Source organism: Amborella trichopoda, chromosome 1, assembly GCF_054954075.1.
Source record: "Amborella trichopoda isolate Santa Cruz 75 chromosome 1, AtrichopodaSantaCruz75HAP2 v2.0, whole genome shotgun sequence".
In the NCBI taxonomy this organism is placed as follows: domain Eukaryota; kingdom Viridiplantae; phylum Streptophyta; class Magnoliopsida; order Amborellales; family Amborellaceae; genus Amborella; species Amborella trichopoda.
In genome coordinates this window covers 39,736,116-39,758,619 of record NC_142336.1, presented here as the reverse complement: position 1 = coordinate 39,758,619, position 22,504 = coordinate 39,736,116, and the positions used below count along the sequence as shown (strand labels likewise).

At 37.9% G+C, this 22,504-nt stretch overlaps 1 protein-coding gene across 9 annotated transcripts in view; it reads left to right on the top strand.

Moving 5' to 3' along the window:
- Window positions 1-22,504, top strand: part of LOC18437500 (MACPF domain-containing protein CAD1) — a 36,317-nt gene that overhangs the window by 12,136 nt on the left and 1,677 nt on the right. For 7 of the 9 annotated variants that reach the window (XM_088864857.1, XM_011626296.3, XM_088864852.1 and 4 more), the window contains 2 exons: window positions 11,675-11,858; window positions 13,909-14,072. In XM_088864857.1, coding sequence (XP_088720983.1) covers window positions 11,675-11,858; window positions 13,909-14,072 — 348 coding nt within the window. Of the gene's footprint in view, window positions 1-11,674; window positions 12,677-13,908; window positions 14,073-22,504 lie in introns of all 9 variants that reach the window. The other 2 variants (XR_016054115.1, XM_088864873.1) reach the window with 2 other exon arrangements.

The following is a 22,504-nucleotide window of genomic DNA, read 5'->3' as shown; positions in this document are numbered from 1 at the left end:
TAGATTCCGCTCCCTCCAGGGGGATATCGAGAAGGCGGTTTTGGGATATAAAGTTCGAGAAGTGGATCATGGCAAGGGTAATCCTATCATTGGAGTTTCTCTCATGAGATCATCTAGTTACATTGAAATCACGTCCCAAGCCCCAAGTGGGAAGGGTTGAGGACGAGTATTGTTGAAGTTCACCCTAGAAGGCATCTCTGGCTGAGTCCAAGTTGGGTCCATGCACCACTATGGTCTTCCATAGAAGGCCATCAGCAATTCTAGTAAGCGTAACAGTAACAGAAAATTGCCCTATGTGGTGATCGACAAGGGTATGGGTGGTTGGGTCCCAAAGGACCCAAATGCCACCCGAAGCTCCTTGGGGTTCAAGAGCCACCCATTGGCAAAGTCTAAGGCCCCAAGTTTGTCGAATGTGGGAAAGGGAGGGAGAGGGAAATTTAGTTTCCACCATCCCAGGGAGGGAAGAGGAAAATCTAGCGATGAAGTCGCGAATTGAACTTTGCTTGTTCGGGTTGCCCCAAACATTTCATGTCAAAATCCTCATGAGGAATGCAGAGGGGGGATGTGTGGGGGCTCCCCTCGACGAGCGTCTTGTAGGCTGTGAAGCCATGGGCTGGGGGGAGGGGGAGGGTTGTCCTTTGGCATACGAGACTCCGAAGTGAAGATTGGTCAGCTCGTGCTGTCCCTTGTGAGTGGTTGCAGGAGCCTTACCTTGAGCTTTAGCTTTGGCCTTCTATGTGGCCCTGAGATGGGCATCAACCTTAATTAATACTTCTAGAGCCTCTTTAAGCCCATCGAACTTGAGATCCATCACTTGAAGCACCTCCTTAGTATTACCTTGAGCGAAGTCCATAGCTTCGACAAAGTTGGAGTCAACTGAGGCTATCGACTGAGATTGCGAGGAATCCTCAATTGAGGGAGGAGCGGTGGTATCTTGATGAGTTGAATGGTGATTGTTTATAAGGGGAGGAGATTAGCTGGCACAATGGGGTATGTGAAAGGATACCCAGCCCAGAGGGGTGGATGGGGTTGGAGAAAAGGGAGGGGGGGGGGGTTGTGGTGATAGCTCTACAATGCCAAATGGTGCCCTGAGGTGAAGGATGAAGAACGCGGGGCCACTGGCGAAGGGTTGGAGGGATTGTCTAGAGCAGAAGGGGCCGAAAAAGAGAGGCCAATGTGTAGATTGAGGTGGGGTGGAGGAAAGTGGGGAGGTGAGGGGGTTGAAGAGGGGGGAGAGAGCAAGGGGGAGCGGTGAGAAGCGGGTCTGAGAGGTGAAGAGGAGGGAAGATGAGGCTCTGAGGGGGGAGAGATGGGAGGGGTTAAAGGGCAAAAAGGTTGGTGGATGAGGGAAGAGGGGGACGATAAGAGGGGAGTGGCGGAGGGAGCTGACTGTGAAAAGCAGGGGAGTGCGGGGCCCGACGAAGGGTAGGTCGACAAAGGGTAGAAAAGAGAGGGGTCAAACTGTTTTAAATGGAGAGGCCTGCCATCTTCACCGATAGGCAGCCCTTGAGATGAGGTGTGTAGGTAGGTGCCAGGGGGTGTGGGGGGCAAAGTCACGTGGGGGGTGTTGGACGAGGGCATGCATGACAACTGGATCCAGCCGACAAGGGGAAGAGTTGAATGCCAGCATTTGTGTATAGGCATAGGTTGTGTGGTATCCATGTTAGAAAAGGTTGCAACCTCGAAAGAAGAAAAGGAGGTGGGGAAGCGTGTGGTGGAAGGCATGCTTCTTTAGTCACGTGAGGAGGGGCATGCGTAAGCATATGATTTGATGCAGATGGGTCAAGCACATGGGCTAAGGATGACTTGTTACGGGCAGGGTTGCTAGGGTAGGAATGGGCGACACCTGTCCCAAGGTGCGTGATAGATGGGGCTGCTTCCCTTGCCCTGTTGGTGTTGCAGTCCCTTGAGAGAGCATTACAATGAGGTGGTGGATGGTTGAGATGCCGTCCATGATTGTGTCTACGGCCATGATGGTTCCCTTTTTGGTCAATTGTGATCCAACCTTCCCTATCCACGGGATGATGGTGTGCCTTAGGAGTATAGTGCAATATTCTGTGGTCTAAGACATGGCAAGGGGATGTAGGAGACACGGGAGGCCAGGCAACGAGATTCGAAAGAACAAGCCATCGATTTCAACACATAGAGAGGTTGGGATTAAGGATGGGATGAGGGTTTCAACCAGGAGTTGAATGGAGCCGTGGGGGAGGAAAAGCTGAGGAATTTCAGTGAGCCACAATGAAAGCCTTGCATGAGTCTCCAATTTTCTGAAACGTCAAACAAATTTTCTGGGGCTAAGCAGAGGCCATTTCCTTATTCCAGCACCGTAGAGAGAAAGTAGCCCTTTTGAAATGAAGTTCATGGCTTGAACTGTTGAGTGCTCTAGGAAGGCTTTCTTCTGAGGGGAAGGAGAAGAGGACATACCTGAAGATAGCTTCCGACAAGAGAGGTCTGTAATGGCCCAAAGGTCTCTGCTCCATTTTTCAATTCTAGAGATGTCATCTTTGTGTGGTTTGAAAAGTTCCACTCAGGTTAACCCCATAGCGTTCTCAATGAAAGCTTAGTGTCTGCCCCAGTGGTTTAAAAAACGGATCGGTGCCCCGGATCGGGCACCTCAAAAACTCATCTGGATCGGTGAATTGACGATCCAGATCGGGAATTGGCCGAATTGGTCCTATTAAGCCTTAAAAAAAATCCAAAACAATTATGAAAATTCATTATAAATGTTATTTTTTAAGAATCCAATAAAAAATATAGGTATTACATTATTAACTTCCATTTTTAATCAATTTGTGATTAATTAAGATATTCTTTCTCTGTATGAACTTATGTTAACCATTAAATTTGCATTACATAAAACAAAAAACATAGAATTACCATGGATAAGGTATATAATCATACATAGACTACAATAAATAATGGATTAAATCGATAAAAAATGGCCACTAAAATCTCGAATTGGCGGAAAAACCTAATCCACTAAAAAAAAAAAAAAACTAAATTATTACAACCTAACTAGCTATAATCCAAAATTATTACAACCTATCTAACTATAATATTATATATTGCAACGAAAATTGTTGGTTTATATTTTATTATATAAATAATAGCAAATTTAAAATATTTTATAATATCATTTAATTCAAAATGTATTATTGACAACTGTAAAAAAAAAAATATTACAAGATTTATAAAGCAAATAAATAATAAAATATTTGATTATCAATATATAAATTATTCGAATGCGCATCAATTTTTGAAATAACACTTCAAATTTTTAAAAATATAATTTTTTAGAAATTTAGAATAAATTTATTGAAAGAGATTGTTAGAGACAGAGAAATATTTCAAATGTGTATGAATCATGTCTTAAAATTAATATTCCTAAATTTGTGTTAAAGCTTACCATATTATAAAAATAAAAATTATAATTAGATTAGTTATTCCTAGTTTGTATTAAAAAATATTTGTTGTATTAAGAAATATCTTTTATTTCTTTGACAAGAAATACTTGTATTTTTTTTTTACGAGAAAATATGATATTTGTTGTATTACTTTTCTTTTTTTGACAAGAAAAAAGAAGATGTTATATTACCTATTTTGGCTTGTTGTATTACTTTTTATTTTCTTTATTTCTTATATCATATTATTTTAGTTTTTTTTTTTAGGACAAAAGTAAAAGCCTACCTTTTTTTTTTTTTTTATGAAGATAAATTTTAGCTTTTGTTTTAAGACAAAAGTAAAAACTTATCTTTTTTTTTTTTTTTATGATATTATTTTTTTTAATTTTTTTTTATGATATTATTATTATGATTATTATTATTTTTTTTTTATGAAGATAAATTTTAGTTTTTTTTTTAAGACAAAAGTAAAAACCTATCTTTTTTTTTTTTTATGATATTATTTTTTTTAAATTTTTTTTTGAAGACAAAAAGAGAATTTTTTACAATAACATCCCAACTGGGATTCGAACTTAGGGCGTCACGCATAAGAACCACTACTGCTAACCATGGTGGCCCTTCGTGCGCTGCTGAAGAGTTTTGTACAATAATTACCTATATTGTATGAATTTTCAATACAATATGGCTTAACGCAAGTCCCACATCGAAGAATTGGAGAAAGTGTAGAAGGTATAAATACCTTCACAAAAGCCTTAATGCTAGTGTGATGGAGAGAAAGGGTACACCAGTTATGATATCTTGATAAAAAATACCAAAATGTCCTCAGGTAACGACTCGCCTTGTGACGTCACTGAGCGGCTGGAATCGGGATTTATGACGTAATAGGGGCGATTCATTGTTCAAAATCGCCGATTCTCCTCTAGGATCGGGCGATTCCCGATTTTGCAGAAGAATCGACACGGGGTGCCCGATTCCCGTGTCGACTCGGGCGAGTCCGTTGCGACTCACCGATTTTTAAAACCTTGGTTTGCCCCCTATTGTAATGGGAAAAGGGGCAAGCAATTGAGAGTGAAGAAGAGAGAAGGCGTGGGATGGGGTAAGACGTTGGAGGTCTGGGGTGGGAAGGATGAGCTCTGATGAGAGGTTGGCTTGGTTTTATGGATGAGGTGAGCATAGTTCTCGTGTAGTGGAGGGAAAGGAGTAAAAGGTGGCGAGGGGGGGCGAGAAGGGGAGACTGTGGAAGGGGGAAGGCGAGGAGAGAGATGGAGCTCCCTACGACGGAGCCATCATCCGAGCTTGACCTAAATTTTTTTAGTGCCGAATGAGTGGTCACTGGCGTTAGTATCAATTATGAAATCTAGGCTTCTAGCCACACTCTCTCATGAACTACAATGTGGCCTTGAATATCCTCCTTTCGTTATTTTACCATCCACATTTACAGAATTAAATGTTAAGGTCAAGTCCTTTAGGTAGTAGCATTCTAATTTCTCATTTCTCATCACAATATTGACAATCCCTGCAAGTGTTTACATATATGTTCCCACCCAACATGATTACCAACTTTGAAACCACTCACATTTTGTTTTTGATAACCGTTGATGATTGTATTGATAGAAAGAAGTACAAGGTTGATTCCTAGGTAGCCTCAAAGCCGAGTCACCTGGTAAAAAAGAATGGCTCAAAAGACCATATACAAAAAATAAACAAAATGGGGTTATAACCTTCCCTTACACTGTGAGCAGTTCATATACGAAAAAGAAAGGAGAAAGAGGAACGAAAGGAAGGGAGAAAAGAAAGAGACAAGCAGGTCATAAGCCAAAAGGGGACCCAGAAGTGGGCTGTCAAGGGAAGGCCCTAAGCAGCTTCATAGGTCGCTGCTCCATCCTTGGCGAGTTGATCGGCGAGCCCGTTTGATGTGCTCAAGATATGAGTCCATGAAACCACTCACATTTGAACCTATCTCTTTGATAACTCCAACAATCTCGTGCCTGAATCAAAACAAAGTACTGCAAGAGAGTCAAAAGGTTGAATTAAGGGACATTCTCTGCAAATATGCAATAAAATTAAATTTTTTGTGCGAGAGAGAGAGAGAGAGAGAGAGAGAGAGAGAGAGAGAGAGAGAGAGAGATGACATGGTGTGGGTATGAAGCTTCAAAAGAGTGTGGATGGCGATCATTTTTCAGGGAGGGATGCTTTGATTTTGGTTATTTCTTTGGGTCGTTTCTTTAATGCTAGAATCAATCCAAAATTTAATCAAGCTACCCCTAAAGGGCATTTTAGCAGTCCTTTAGGTCGTCTGGATCGAAAGAAACTCTTGTACATTAAATTCAAAATACTATGTATTAGCTTGGTTAATGGACAAGTTCAAAGTGAGGATATATTGGGGTTCAGGTTTGTGGTGAGTTTTGGGGAATATCAATAGAAGACTTTGAGAGCCATCAGCATACAATTGCAGTATCTGCTCTCTATGCCAAAATAAATTCTGTGGTATGGGGGCAGCCCAGGGTAAAGAAGCTCAATTAAATTTTGATGGGAGCTCCCATGGAAACCTAGGGCCAGGTGAGTTGGGGGAGCGCTAAGAGATCAATGAGGAAGAGTTTTAATAACTATTTCAGGCCCCCTTCAGAGATGTGATGCAATCTAGAAGCTAAATCTGAAGCCAGAATGGAAGGAGTAGGGAGTAGAGATAGAAGGGGATTTGGAGAATGTAATTGTATAGGAAAGAAGGAATCAGGCCCCCTTTGAAGATATAAGGAATATTTGTTTTGAGATTTTTGGAGAATTCTGCGATATCTTGGTCTCAAGTCACCATTCGTGGGGGGAATCCAATGAGATAGCTAAGCAATTGGCGCCAAATAGATTAAAGAAGCCTGCTTCATGTGTATCCTTTTTGTAGTTCTTTAGGGGTGCTGTTTTGGAGCAAATTTCTGATAATTGAATGCGTTATTGTAAATCTTTAAAACATTAACGAAAACTTCGGCAACTATTGCAAAAAAAAAAAAAAAAAAAAAAAGAGAGGAAAAAACTGCATTTGCAATGTTTTAAAATGCTACCGCATAGTACTGAGTGCATCGCTCTAAGGTGCATATACAAAAAATTGTGATCAGTGTTTTTAAATGCGAGATGCGGTCGTATGTGTCGGGGAGGCCGATGCGGCTTGATGTGGTCCGGATGTTGGTGCAGTGCCCCGATGTGGACAATGAATATAAAAAAATTCTAAAAAACTCCAAAAATAAGTTAATGCATAGAAAAATATATGGAGGTGATAAATGTGATAGTAGGTATTTAGTTTATTCATTAACTCCAAGAGTATTAGTTGTTGGAGATTCTGTATCCACTATCCTCTGATAAAAACTAGAAACTGGAAAATAGCTTTATAAAACATTCAACAATCAACAACCATAAGCACAAATTTGCAACCACAAGCTTTAAAGTTACAAAATACTACAAATTTTACGAAGATTAAAGAGTTAAAAGTCAATGTCAAGAAGTGTCAATACAACACCCTAGATTTGTTGTCACAAGTTCGCCTAAACTTTCTCAAATCAACACCCAAAAGATACAAATGAGCAACCAAGCATCAACCAATACATAAACCGAAGAACTTCCAAACATAAAATTTCTGAGAAACTTCCAAAAAATAAAATTTCCGCCTGTTTTTTTTTTTTTGATTCATTTGATCCAAAAAAAGCCATGGATGTGGCTGAAAAATGATGTTTGAGGGGTTTAATACCCTCGCAAACCTTTTCCCCCCTTTTTCAAGGGTCAAAAAGTCCTAAATACCCCTACCCGAGGGGTTCATTTTCATAAAATTGGTGGACCACATATGTGGGATTATGCGTCCTATGCGGTATGCGGCCGCATATGCAGAGAGATATGGCGTGTATGTGGACGCATCTCTCTCGAACGCATATGTGGGTATTTGCGATGCACTGCCCAGCGCATAACGCCTGATGCGGCCGCACATGCGGTGATGTGGCTGCATTTTAAAACACTGAATGTGATGCACCCGCATGTGTGGTGCATCACTTGCATATAGAGCTGCATTGCCTACATCCATGACGAGCGATGCACCCACATATGTACTCTGTGCTCGTGGGTGAAAAATAAGCCCATGAGCATGGGTAAAATTGTTCTTTTCCCACTCAAAAATGAAGGGAAGGGTTTGAGAATCATTATACATGGTTCTAAGATGATTAAAAAAAACAATTTCGAACTTTTGATTTTTTTATTGAGTCTAAAGTTTTGGAAAACATTAAGAGGTTCTTTTGATTATCCCTTGAGATTGATTTGGGCATCATTTGGAAGGTATATCAGCAATGATTCTCCAACTAATAGATGGTTTTCAATGGCTGGGTAGAAATCAAAATTCCTTTGGTTTATGATGAGTTTTCCATTTTCGAATGCTTTTTTCTTTGGGGCAATGCTTTCAGCATCATCAAGTAATAAGAATTCTGCATTTGTACACTAAATGTAAAAACCTTAAGGACTGAAATTCTGTTGTTTGTACTCTTTTTGGGAATACTTATATGGGTAGATATTTTCCTTGCCGAAGGAACATCTAGCCGGTATTACCAGGATTGTTAAAGCATTCCCACAAGCAACTGATGAGATTGGGAAGAGAGATTAAGGCAAATACATAGATAGCCAAGAAAAGGCAATAGAAAAAAAGAAAATCAGACAAAAATAATTGATAGAGGAAATTCAAGTATTTGAAGACTTGTCTAATTGAGAGTTGAGACTTGATTATTTTTGTTTCTTTTGTATGTCATAAGCTTTGGTCTTTTGCTCTTTAGAGTTGAAACTTTCAAGTTTGGTGTTCTGGTTATTTTATATTAGATGGAATGGATTGCTATGTTTTAAATGTTGATTGTGTTGGACATATAAGCTACTAAAGATTAGAAGTTAGAACAAAAAACTCTATTACTCTTTGTTAGGCTATCAGGGGACTCAGAGCCTCAGATAGTTAATATAGTATAGATATTGAATACTCAGAGTCTTAGATAGTTAATATAGTATAGATATTGAATAAATTGAGATACATAATGTTACATAAATCACATTTATGTTTTTTATATGCATTCTTATATATTTTGTATTTTTATTTTTATTTTTAAATTTATTGACTGCATTAGGGGTGATGCACCTGCGTTTAGCTGCATCATCGCATCGCACCTCTGATTGTATCGGGTTCACATCCCGCTCACTTGCACACATGCACATATGCACATGCACATCTGTAGTGACACTACTCAAACATAAATATCAGTTATTCTAGGTATACCCTGCTTCAATTTCTTTAAAATGAGTTGAACTAGGACAAAATATATGAAATGTAAGTTTAGCAATAATTGGAGAAAAAACGAGGAATTAGTTATGATTGATGGCCAAGAAGTACCTAAAAGAAATGTTTTTAGTATCTTAGGTCGATAATCCATGAGAAAGGAGAGATCAAGGAAGATGTTGCTCATAAAATAAGATCTTGGCAAATTGAGTGGAGATGTGCTTCTGGGGTTTTATACGATCGTCACATACCAATGAAACTAAAGAGGAAGTTCTATAGGACAACTGTTAGACTAACTATGCTTCTTGGGGCGGAATATCGGATACATGAAATAATATATCCATAGAATGAGTATAGCTGAGATGAAGATGTTGAGATGGATGAATGGCAAGACAAGGACGGATAAAATTCGGAATGAATATGTTCAAGGGAACTTAGGAGTAGCTCCAATAGGCGATACAATTATAGAAACTAGACTTAGGTGGTCTGGTCATGACTCATGTGCAGTGTCAACCTATAATAGCACCGGTTAGGAGGAGTGAGTTGTTTGAAGTGGAAGGATTTAAAAGGGTACTGGTTAGGAGGAGTGAGTTGTTTGAAGTGGAAGGCTTTAAAAGGGCAAGGGGAAGGCCCCAAAGGACATGGATGGAAGTAGCAAGAAAAGATGTGGTGACTTATAGTCTAACTGAGCGTATGACCCTTGGTAGAGCGAAATGACGGAACAAGATTGTTGTAGCCGATCCCAAATAGTTGGAATAAGTCTTGGACAATGATGATGATGATGATGATTCTGCCTCCATTTACTTTTTTGATTGTTAACATACTATCCATTAACAAAATTAAGTTCATTTGTTTGATGAACACTAACAAACAAAATAGCTAAATACAAGGGGTGGTTGGGACTCCATCCCTTGCCAACTGGTCTGCCATTTCACTGGCCTACATCCAAGGGTCTAATTTTATAGGCAAGTGCAATGATCTCCTCAACAATGTTGATGAGAAGCGATGGGCAAACTCACTTCCTGTTCCATAAAGTGACATTTCTGGATCATCCTCAATATCTAGGGACACCCATCTTGGATCTTGGTCTTGCAATCTAATCAGCAAATCTCGTGCTTCTGCCTCATTTTAGTGTCATTAGGGTTCTTCCTCTGTGGTCATGCATGACGCCACCTACCCCAGCTGGTCCCTGAATATGCACTGAAGTTCCGTTGAAGTTCAGGTTTACTGTACCCTCACCTGGAGTGGTCCAATTAGCATGTCTTGAGACAGGAAATAAGGTGTCCCTTAGAGATCCCTTCCATTAATTTTCAAGTTCAGTGCTTGAGTAATCCATAATTCTCTTCTTGCTCTAGTATGAGATTACATTGGATTTTATCTTGTCATTCAACCAACCGACCTCATCGTGTTTGGAGAAGATTTGGTTTTGGCTTCCAACCAAATTGACCAGTAAAGGGAGAATGTTCACTGGTCAATCTCCACAGCACAAGACCAGGCTTTGGAAAAGGAGGGGCATACTAATATGTAAAGAAAATCCTCTATTGATTCAGGTATATCCCATTGAAGTCCAAATAAGTTTGAGGCATAGGACCAGATCGTAATAGTTATTTCCCTATTGACTTACCCAACAACAAAAAAAAATGATGCATTTAAGTATTTAACACTGAGCCTCATTTTTGCACATTATACACGTTGGAAATAGCCATCCCCTGTTTGTGATGTGATCAATGGTCAGCTCTTTGTTTAAGGTCACAAACCAACCAAAGGCTTGAATTTTGGAAGGGTCTGGGATAGCCCAGAACCTTCATGTAATGGCATACTGCTGCCAATTTTCACATGTAAAACCGTGTCTCATCCTACACCATTGGACACAAACATTCTCATGCTGCGACATCCACATATGAGTTTCTAAACTTTCTATAGCTACCACCACTAGAGTTAACCTATATGTGCAGTTCTCAGCTATGCATGTATAAGTTGTTTGTCTACTATGTTTGCATTAATGCGCTTCTGCATGGTTGTATATTGTGCATTATCTGTTAAATTTCAATTTTCAAGTCGAAGAGCTTGCTTACTGTTTAAATTGTTGTGGTTGTTACCATATTTATAACCTTCATGCTGTAAACCTTTGCCCTTTATTTCCTTGAGGAGAATGCTATCTCTTCTATTTTTAGGTTTAATAGTATGTTGCATGTTTGAGAAGAGTTGTATCATAAATCAGGGATGTGGTGTGTGGAGTAGCATATTTGTGCCTTATTTTCCACTTGTATTGATACTTACTTTTTGTGCATTTGTTTTTTTTCTTTATTGTTAACTGAGAGAATAATGAAAGTGCTTTTCATTACTTAGCTCATTTCACATTATTTTTTCTCTTTAATGTGACCTCATTTAGGCATTTAGCCACTTTGATCGCTTCCTTTAGGGAATCTTGGTTAATATGCTGTGATTTAAATGTAGTCATTGCTTATATTGGGAAGGAAGTTTCTTTATTTTTTATTCTTGCCCTCAAGTTTCTTCCCCTCGCATTGAGATGGGGGTTTTCCACAAGTATCTATCAGTGCTGAGTAGAATGAATTTTAACTGCATTGAGATAGGCTGTGTTACTGTGCATGTATGTCCTTTATATTGTACATTGGTATTTGGGGTAGCGGTCTTCCATTCCTACTATTATTTTGTAATATATTACATGTGTCATAGAGTTACTGCATTTCCTGTGACTGATGTAGTGCAGTTTCGCTCTAATCTGCCTACCGAGAATGTGTCCATCATTCTACTACTTTTAATATGGCAAATATGTATGCAGTTTGAGCTTATTTGAGCTATTTACTGCATTTCTTGTTATCAATATATGGGGTCTCACTGTAATTGCACTTCTAAGACTCTCTAATGCTTTTTACGCATGACAAACATTAATGCTACTTGAGCTTTCAAATATGGAAACTCATACATCGTGAATTGTAAAAGGAATTTTTTTTCTCCATGATTGTAGGATGTTACTGTGATTTTTAGGAGGAGGGGAGGTGATGATCTTGTTCAGAGTCATCACAAGTGGGTGACGACTGTGTATTCTACACCCGACGTTATAAACATGAGTTTTTATCCCATCACTTCTCTATTGGATGGGGTGCCTGGAGCAAAGCATCTAACCCGAGCAATTGAGCTTTACTTGGAGTGTAAGAGCTACATCTTCACATTTCTCATAATTTTATTTTTTCAGGCAAATTGAATAAGAACATGAGTATCATCATGCATTTTTGTTTATGGGAAGTTGGATTTGATGTTTGATGATCTAAATATTCTAAAATGGGAAGTGAAGTTTGAAATTGACATGTTTCCGTAGTTCTGTTTCAAAGGGAATATTTCGTTAGAAAAGATGGCTGGTGAAAGTACTCTAGAAGTTCAAGATGTACTGTGACGTCCTGACAGTATTAGAGAATAGGGTTATTAGGAAATTATCCTATTATACCTTTTAGGGAATCAAGTGTCATTAATTTGCACCAAAAAACAAAAATAAAATAAAATTGCACCAAACAATATGCTAAGACTTTGCTCAACCTGTATTTATTGACATGGACCTCAAGGTAGTCGGGTGCTAAATGCTGTTTTAATTGGATGCGGTCGATCTGGTGATTCTTCATAATTTCTCTGTTCCATTTGCAAAGAGCGAAGGAAATCTTGACCTTATTTTTTGGACAGGAAAAGACGTGCTATTTTTGCTAGATCATAATGGTAAATATTTGGCTTCGAGATCAACCATATTGATATGGTTTATAGTAATCAACCATTGCTGTTTAATTAAGTCTGTTCTTCATAATCGGCCCAAAGAGAGTTCTTGTCTTAGTGTCAATTCATCTGTTTGATAGTGTGACCAGTGAAGGGGCTCTTTCCTTGCACGGATAGGAGAGCATCGCATAGGTGGACTTGTCTACGAAAGACAGCTGTGGATAAGTGGCATTTCTTGCACAAATTTCGCAGAACACTTCTCATTCATGTAGGGCCAAATGCCTCATTAAAATCCCGGAAGGCTTATATGCACAGCCAGACAAGGCCTATTATTATTAACTTATAGTACTAAATGCATGTTGGTTCCATGGGATCCCATGATACACTTTGTTCCCTGTCCCAAGCACCTAGTTAGGGGAATTTTCTATATCTGAAATTTTTTTTCTGTATCTGAAAATTTTCATATCATTAGCTCACCTTGTAAACAGTTTAAAAGAAAGAAATGATTCTAGCTCATAAAACCTTATCGACCATCAAATTGACGGTCCATAGATAATCTATGGGGTGGACTCCATATTGATTTTTTTTTTTTTTTTTTTTTTTTTTTAAGTTTATCTGAGATAAACGGTGATGATTGGAGAGTTTTGGGGTCAAACAAATGCTCCCGACATGTTTCATCCTGAAGGGAAAAGTGTACAAGGTGGTCATGAGGGACTTCAAAATCTTTTTCCTATTTAGTGAACTCCCTTAAGTTGATAGCTGAATATCGGGGAAGTTTTCTCCTGATTGGTGTCATTCTTTTCCCTTAATTCTTCACACTGCTTATCATCATTATCGTCAAAGCCTTTTCTTAACTAATTGGGGGTTGGCTACATGAATTATGGTCTGTCATTTTGCTATATTAAGGGCCATACCTTAAGTGGGGCCATACGTCCCCATATCTGTTCTCATTACTTCCAACCATGTCCTTTTAGGCCTACCCCTTGCCCTTTTTGAGCCTTCCACTTGAGCTAACTCGCACCTCCTAACAGGTGCTGTATTGGGTCTGCACCATACATTGCCAGCCCACCTAAGTTGACTTTCTATCATCGTATCGCCTATTGTTGCCACACCAAAATTTTCTCAAATGTATTCATTTCGAATTCTATCTCTTCTTGTCTTGCTATTCATCAAACTCAACATCCTCATGTCCGCTACACTATTACATGGGTATAGTGTTTTTTTGACCGCCCAACCTTCCGCCCCATAGAGTGAATCTAGTCTGACAATTGTCCTATAGAACTTACCCTTCAGCTTGAATGTGCTTAATATTCTTCACACGTCTATTGGGCTGAAAATTGTTTTAATCTATACCTGTAATTTCGGTTTCTCGCCCCCAAACACACTTACACACAATACAGCACAACGCAGAGCACAAAAAAGAATTAAGTTCTGGGACTCTTCAGTACAACAAAAACTTTTTTTAATCTATTTCCCATTTTCTTTGTTTAACTTTCTCAGATAAGCCTCCTCTTGAGGAGCTGCAATATTTCTTGGAATTTCAAATTCCACGTGCATGGGCTCCATCACAAGGGAATTTTCCTGGAGTTCAACGAAAGGAACCTGTTTGCCCACATCTGCAGTTTAGCTTAATGGGTCCAAAGCTTTACGTTAGCGCAGAGCAGGTAGTATTCTTTCTTTATTTAGTGGCAGACATTATTATTTTCCTTTCAATTGTTGGATACATGACTGTTGTAGTTTTGGAGAATTTATGAATATAACTGAACTACTATGAAATGATTTGGAATGCAGAAGGTGTGAAATTTCAGGGACATCTTGCTTCTAAAGCATTTATATACTTGTTTGCTGTTTTATACTTGCTAGTTATATTCTCTGTCAGGTCATTTGTTATCATGTGCACCTTAGCGAATCAATTGCTCTGGCATAAGGAGTTGTCTCTATAACACCCTTATAATTATCATTTCTGACATCTTCCAACAATTTGCATCTTACAATCTCCTCAGGTAGATAGTAATTTTACATCACAAAAATTGTCTGATCACTTTAATAAAGAAATATAGGTAATCAATGTAAGAATTTGAAATATAGGTAATAGATGTAAGAATTTTTTAGAAGTATCGGTATATCTTGATATCTTTTTAGATGATAATGAGTATGGTTTTTTACTAATACATAACATGCTTAACCCATGCTTTTCCTTGCAATTAAATGTTATCCACATAAAGAGCAAATAAGAAAAATATCTACTTTCACTTTCTTATGATAATTGCATTATTGTGAAACCCAATAAACTATTCTAACTAAAATTTTCATCCACTCTTAATAAATACTTCTGATTGCTTTATGCACATAATCTCCATCCAAGAAGTTTGCTTAATGTCCATTCGATGCAATTTGAGATCAAGGCTATTAGCAGTAGGAAATCAGATATAGATAGGGGTGCTAATAGAGTACTGTTTGCTATTAATTCAAGGATCGTAATGAATTGGTCTGCTTCCTTTCTCCGAATTGAATAATTAGGCAATGAGGCATTCTTTGTGTCCTGCAAAAAATTAAACTTATTGAGATAAAAAAGAATGATTTTGAATGCCTTGTGTGCTAATGGCACCTTCATTGCCCTTGACCTGAAAGTACAAGGTGCCGAAGAGCTCAAGGTCTTTCACCCCATCAGCCTCATAAACAGCTCCTATAAAAGACTCTCTAAGGTTCTAGTATCTCGCCTTAGAGAATTTCTAGGCTCAGTCATTTTCCCCCCAGCAAGGGGCTTTTGTTAAGGATCGCCAAATCCTAGATGGAGCCTTGATTGCCCATGAATGTATCCACTCGAGGCATCTAGCCAAAACCGCCTATGATCATGTTTACTGGGCCATTCTCGATGATACTCTTGCTCGTATGGGCTTTGGGAACTATTGGAGAAAGTGGATCTATTGCAGTATCTCAAACCCCCACTTCTTGGTCTTCATAAATGGATCTCCCAGAAGCTACTTCCCCTCATCAAGGGGTCTCAAGCAAAGAGACTGCCTTTCCCCCTTTTTCTTCGCCATTGTAGCCGAAGTTTTCACTCTCTCCATCACCCCCTTGTTTCAGTCTGGGCTGCTGCATGGGTTCAATAATGGGCCCAATGGTCCTTCAAATACCCACTTACAGTACGCAGATGACACCCTTGCCTTTTGCAATGCCTCACCAATGGAGGTCAACTCCCTTCTACTCACCAGGTCACCCTAGATTTGGCGGAGAAATGGGGATGCCAAAACGGAAAACCTCCACTCAACCTACCTTGGCCTGCCTATGTTCATTGGCAGTCCCAAACTTAGATCGTGGGCACATATTGTAGATTCGCAGCTTGGAAGGGCTATTTTCTATCCTTGGCAGGAAGAGCAACCCTTATAAAAGCCACACTGTCCAATATCCCCTTTTACCTCATGTTGCTCTTCAGAATGCCAGTGGCAGTTAGTTCCTGGCTTGAACACCTTATGAACAATATCCTGTGGGCTAGCGACGGAGATAAACACAAAATTCACCTTATTTCTTGGGACAGGGTTTGCACGCCTCGTCACCAAGGGGGACTCGGCATATGCAGTCTTAGTGACAAACAATTTGGCCCTCCTGGGCAAGCGGTGACGGCAATATGCAACTCAAGGTAATCACTTGTGGTTACAGGTCCTTTGCCACAAGTACCACCTTGATTCCCCTTCTTGGCTTCCAAATTGTCGATCCAACAATAGGGCCTCGGCAGTTTGGAGATCTCTTCTAAGTGTATTAAACCTCTTCAAAGATGACACCTGTCTCCAACCTTGGGAGGGCAATCGAGTGAGATTTTTGCTTGACCTTTGGATTGGACATGCCTCACTCAAAGACCTCGTCCCCTCTCTCTACCACTTCGCCTTAGACCGCCAAGCCTTTGTTGCCAAGCTCTTCGTTTCCTAGCGGCCAGCAGGAGCATGGAGCCACATGTTCAGGAGACAACCCTTAAGACATTGAACTCCAAGAATTCCTTGACCTCTCTGCCCTACTCTCAACTACCTTCCTCTCCTCTCAGGGTGGGGATAGGCTCATATGGTGCCCAGCCAAATCCGGGATCTTATCTGTCTCCTCCTATCACAAACTTATTCAGCCCCCCATCTTTCCCCTTACTTCTGTATCCATCACTGCCAAGGCCTGGTCCTCCTTTGCTCCTCCTAAGATTCAAGTGTTCAATTGGGTCGCACTCCATCAGCGTGTCCTCACAATAGACCAGCTAAAAAGAAGAGGCCTGCCTATCCCCAAGCGATGCATTATGTGTCCGCAAGTAGAGGAAACAAACGCCCACTTATTTATTCATTGTTCGGTCGCTAACTACTTGTGGGGTGCCCTCCTCCAAATGTTCAATTGGCAACGGGTGACCCCTCAGAAGATTCCCCTCCTCTTCTCTCTTCAGCCCTAACCCTGGTCCAAATCAGGAATCCTCCTGTGGAAAGCCTCCATGACAGCCCTTCTATGGACAGTGTGGAACGAGAGAAACCATACGATCTTTCGAGGAAGAAGACTCGGCTGCCTTAAACCACAAGCGGTTCAAAGGCCTCCCCTCATTGGCATTCCACTTGGACTGGCTGACACTACACGACCGCCACCCTCGCATCCCACGTGCATCTCTTAGGAGACCACCCAAACTAGGCCTCGTCAAGCTCAACTTCGATGGTTGTTCTCTAGGCAACCCTGGACCTGCAGGCATTGGAGGACTGTTTAGGAATCACAAAGGTACAATTCGGGCCTTATTTAAAGCATAATGGTCATTTCGACTCTCACACGGCAGAGACCTTAGCTCTCCTCAAGGGTCTTAAAACTCTTTGACCAGATAGTTGGAGGAGATTCCAAAAATGTAATCTCCTGGGCTTCTGGTTTTGCACTCTGCCTTTGGAACCTGGCACACATCTTCGACGAGATTGTTCACCTCTGTAGGGGTCTAACCATCTCATGGAGGCATATATAGCACGAGCGCAACTCCAAAGCCGACACCCTCGCAAAAGATCGCGTCGCAAGCTCTAGCGGCTGAGTATTTTTTTGTAGAGTCAGTTCATCTCTTACAGTTGGGGTTTAAGCCCCATCCCTCCCTCACATCGACACCTCAGATTTTCTTTCTCTCGTATCATATCAAATATTTGTAAACTCTATCTGCTCATCCAAAATTAACCAACTATAATATTATATACTAAAATTGAAATTATTACTTTATATTTTATAGTTATTTTACTATACAAATAAAAATAAATTTAAACTGTTTTATGATAACATCTAATTTAAAAAAATATTAGTTACAACTATAACAAAAACTAATACATTATGTCATTTAAATATAACTAAATTAATAAATAAAATGCAAGATTTGGTTATTAATGTATAATTATTAAGTATAATATTATTGTATTACATCAAACATGATTCAAAAAAATATTGGAAAACACTTCCATATCATAAGATTAAAGATAAATATAAAACCCCTTGTAAATTTTGATGTTGTGAATCTTAAAAAATAAAAATGATTTTTTTACTAAAAAATGAAAATAATAAAATAAAAATTTGAGAAAATTTACAAAATGGAAAAAGATTGAATCACACACCATATGCATCAAAAGGCCCACATTTATTGAGAAAATAATAATATTTAAAACATGAATTTTCAAAATCCCCAAAACCAGTTTGCATTATGGCTCAAAATATAAGCTTGTAATCATATTTTAATGAAAAATGAAAAACAAATAAATAAATTTATGTGTGCATGAGTTATAGTTATTTACAAAGTTTATGCTTCTATTCGCTCCATTTATTCACCTGTAGAAGTGGTAGAGACGTCTCATTTAGTGACCTATAGGAGTGGTAGAGATGCCTCCATTTAGTCACCCCACAGAAATCGTAGTGATGTGAAGTAGGACTTGTCCCACATCGAAAAAATCTAAGGCATGCAAAGCCTTCATAAAATAAATATCACACTCATCCCTAAAGCAATGACTTGCATGCATGAGTTGGAAGTGCACAAAGATGAGGTGTCACTAATAAAGCCAGCACTTTGACATGTGATGATAGACCAAAAGGTGGGTGGCCCACAATGCCCTTTTTGTCGAAATAACAGAGAAAAAATTAACAAGGAAAATAAAAAAAACAAGTACATTTTTAAAACAATGTTAGACTTATGAACCGGTGATGTGTCCGGTTTTCTCTGACAGAACCGATCCGACCCGACTGGTTCTGAGGAGATTCGTCCAGATCCCATACATTTTGAGGGATCCACATTGCCATCAATGATTCCCAATCTGGATCGGGAGATTCCGATCGAGATCGTCGAAACCTTGTTTAATACACAAATTAACATATTAAAAAAAAAAGAATGATTGTCAGTGTACCTAATTTAGTATATGTTTTGAGAGATAAGTGAGGGACACAATGACTAGAGTACCCTTATAATATGCTAAGTACATTTACATCCTTTACAATAGGTATCCATGAAAAATGTACTAATGATATGACATGAACTACAATAGAAATTACACTACTTTCAAAACTTCCCCGCAAAATGGGTGATAGATGCCATCGTGCTTAAACAAAAAAATAATAAAATAGAAATAAATATAAAAATAAAAGTAAAAATAAATAGGTATTATTTGAAAAGGCCTTTAGAAGCATATCAGCCATTTGGATCAATTTGCTATTATTTGGTCTCATCTCGCACATTCTTTTATATATTTACCATGTGTTGTACAAGTGGTTGAATTAGTACTTATAATTAATATTTATTGATATGCGATGAGGATAAGGCTCAGATGATGATTATGATTATGATGATGATGAATTAGTATTTACTGCTATGTGATAATTACTCTTTAGTTCCTTCTAAACCTAATAACCACTCTTTTTTTCTTACTATTTTTTTTAGTGATGCGTTCTTGTCTTCCTCTTGTATCACAAATCCCCATCTAATTTATCATCTTTGTTCCTCTATTCACTTTCTGCAACAATCCAGTAGTTGTGAACAATGGTTTAAAAAGCTGATCAGTGACCCGGATCGGGGACCTCAAAAACCGATCCGGATCGGCGAATCGGCGATTCGGATCAGGAATCGGCTGAATCAGTCAGATTAAAGCTTCAAAAAAATCCGAAAAAATTATTAAAATTCATTATAAATATTGTTTTTGAGGAATTCAATAAGAAATAAGGGTACTCTATTAAGAATTTTCATTTCTTCGCATGAATATGCGAATATTGATATGTTCTTTCCCTGCATGAACTACTATTTACCATTTAATTTACATCACACAAAAAGATAAACATAGAATTATCATGGAATAAGTACATCAACATACATGGACTACAATAAAACATACAATTAGTAACATACGATCTAAAAATAAAATGACAGACGACGTCGTTCTTCTTCTTGGTCACGCTGGTGCCATTGATTGAATTTGTTTGACAATTCATTGATTCGATCTAAAAACGAATCATCGATATTAGCAGGCGTCTGATTATACCCAAATCCCTGAGTGTTAGTGTTCTGTTGTGTTCCCAATCCAAAATCCCCGAAGCTTGTCTATCCTTCATGCTCATCTACACTGTCGTGCTCATCCCTATCCTGTTGCTGTTGGGACTCGATATGTGAATAATATGGCTGGGATAGGGTGGCCTCCGAATCATCATCTCTCTCATTTTCCCTTAGACCCCTTTCTCGCTCTCCCTCATTAGATGCAATATGTATTTTCCTCACGATAATACAATTTAACAACATGTATTTTTTGCGTTCAAAATTTTAAAAATTGAAAATACATTTTTAATGCAAAACTACATTAAAAATATAATACAGTTTTGCATTAGAAATATAATAACGTATATGTTTTTGCATAAATATTCTATCAACATGCAATTTTTTCAACAAAAACTTTAACAATAAAAATTAAAAATATGGTTTAATACCTCATGATAATTAAAACCTGGTCACTATTTTCACATCTTTTCGGAAAATCACGATTTTTCAAAAAAAATCGATCATGTACTAAAAAAAATAAACAAAAAAAAACAATTCTTCACAGAGCCACCTAACATCAATCATTCCAACTCAAAAATGCATTAACAACAAATTAAAAAAATACAGTTTTGCATTAAAAATATAATAACATGCATTTTTTGGCATAAATAATCTATCAACATACAATTTTTTCAAAAAAAAATTTAACAATAAAAATTTAAAATATGGTTTAATACCTCATGATAATCAAAACCTGGTCACTATTTTCACATCTTTTCGGAAAATCACGATTTTTCAAAAAAAATCGATCATGTATTAAAAAAAAAAACAAATAAAAACAATTCTTCATAGAGCCGCCTAACATCAGTCATTCCAACTCAAAAATGCATTAACAACAAATTAAAAAAAATACAGTTTTGAATTAAAAATATAATAACATGCATTTTTTTGCATAAATAATCTATCAACATACAATTTTTTCAACAAAAAATTTAACAATAAAAATTAAAAATATGGCTTAATACCTCATGATAATCAAAACCTGGTCACGATTTTCATATCTTTTGGGAAAATCATCATTTTTCAAAAAATTCAATCATGGATAAAAAAAAATAAAATAAAGTACAGCAAACTCAAACAATAAAAATTAAAAATATGGTTTAATACCTCATGATAATCAAAACGTTGTCACGATTTTTACATCTTTTCGGAAAATCACAGATTTTCAAAATATTAGATCATGGATTACCAAAAAAAAAAAAAAAGAAAAAAAAAAATGAAAAAAAAAAAAGAAAAAAATTAGAAGAAATCTGTTTTTGACAAAGCCACCTTACATCAGCCATTTCCACTAAAAAATCCACCTCCAAATGAATAAATTACATCCAATTGAGTACATGTTTTGATAAACAACACTATAAGGAATCAAACCCCTAAATTATGAACACATTATCATCAATAAATCAAATCAAATAAATTAAATTGAGCAAAAAAAAAAAAAACCGCAGTTCTTCGCAGACAACAGTCATTGAATCTAATAAATGAAGCACAAATTGATTAAATATTGATTAAATCAGATCAAATTGAACACATCTGACCATAATGATTCAAAACCCTAGAAATCGAACACATTATTTGTAATGTATCGTGAACAATAGATCGAAAGGCGAAAAAAAAAAACAGCAGAATTTTTTTTTCACAAACATCACTGTGTTCTTCTAAAAACTTAGGCTGTAATTGAGTAAATTAAATAAAATTGAATATGGTAAATGATATAAGACACGATAAAGATTTAAAGTCCTACAAATTTAATTGATTATTTTCAAAATATGAACTGAAATTGATCAAATGGCGGAAACAAAAAAAAAACGCAGAGTTCTTACCTGGTTTCATGAACCCGTGGCTTCAATCTCCAAATTAATCTGTTTTTCTCAAAGATAATCACAAATTTGTAACAGAAATTTCTAATGAACACATTTATGATCAATATGCTTCAAACTTTTCACAGATTCATGTCCTATTTGGCATGAAACAAAACGAAAAGCGGAAAGCCTAAAACCCGTAACTTTCATGATCCAAAAACTTGAAATTTTTCCATCATTTAATGCATGAAAAAGCTGAAAAAAGCTGCATAAAGCTTGAATATTCGATCACATGGCAAAAAAAGGAAGAAAAATGATAAAAAACAGACAAAATTTGAAGAAACTCGTGAAGAACACTGTGCAGCTCGTGTTCTTCACAGGACTCGCCGATTCGGTGCAGTGAATCGGCGATTCACTGTATAGAATCGCCCGGTTCTCTCTGGAATCGGGCGATTCCGTGTAAAACATCGAAACCGGCACGGACTGTGCCGATTTTCGAGTCGAACCGGGCGAGTCCTGTTCGACTCGGCGTTTTTTAAAACACTGGTTGTGAAGATCAACTATAAGACAAGTAGTAATGAAGAAATTCAACACTCTGTTCCTGATGTGGAGTCCTAACCTTTTGGATGATGGAATTTTCATTATTCACCCTGAAAGCAATATTTGATCCAATGGAAATGGTTTGTGTGAGAATAGGATTAGACCTTCTGGAATGCTCTGCATATTTCTTGCTGACTTAGAACTT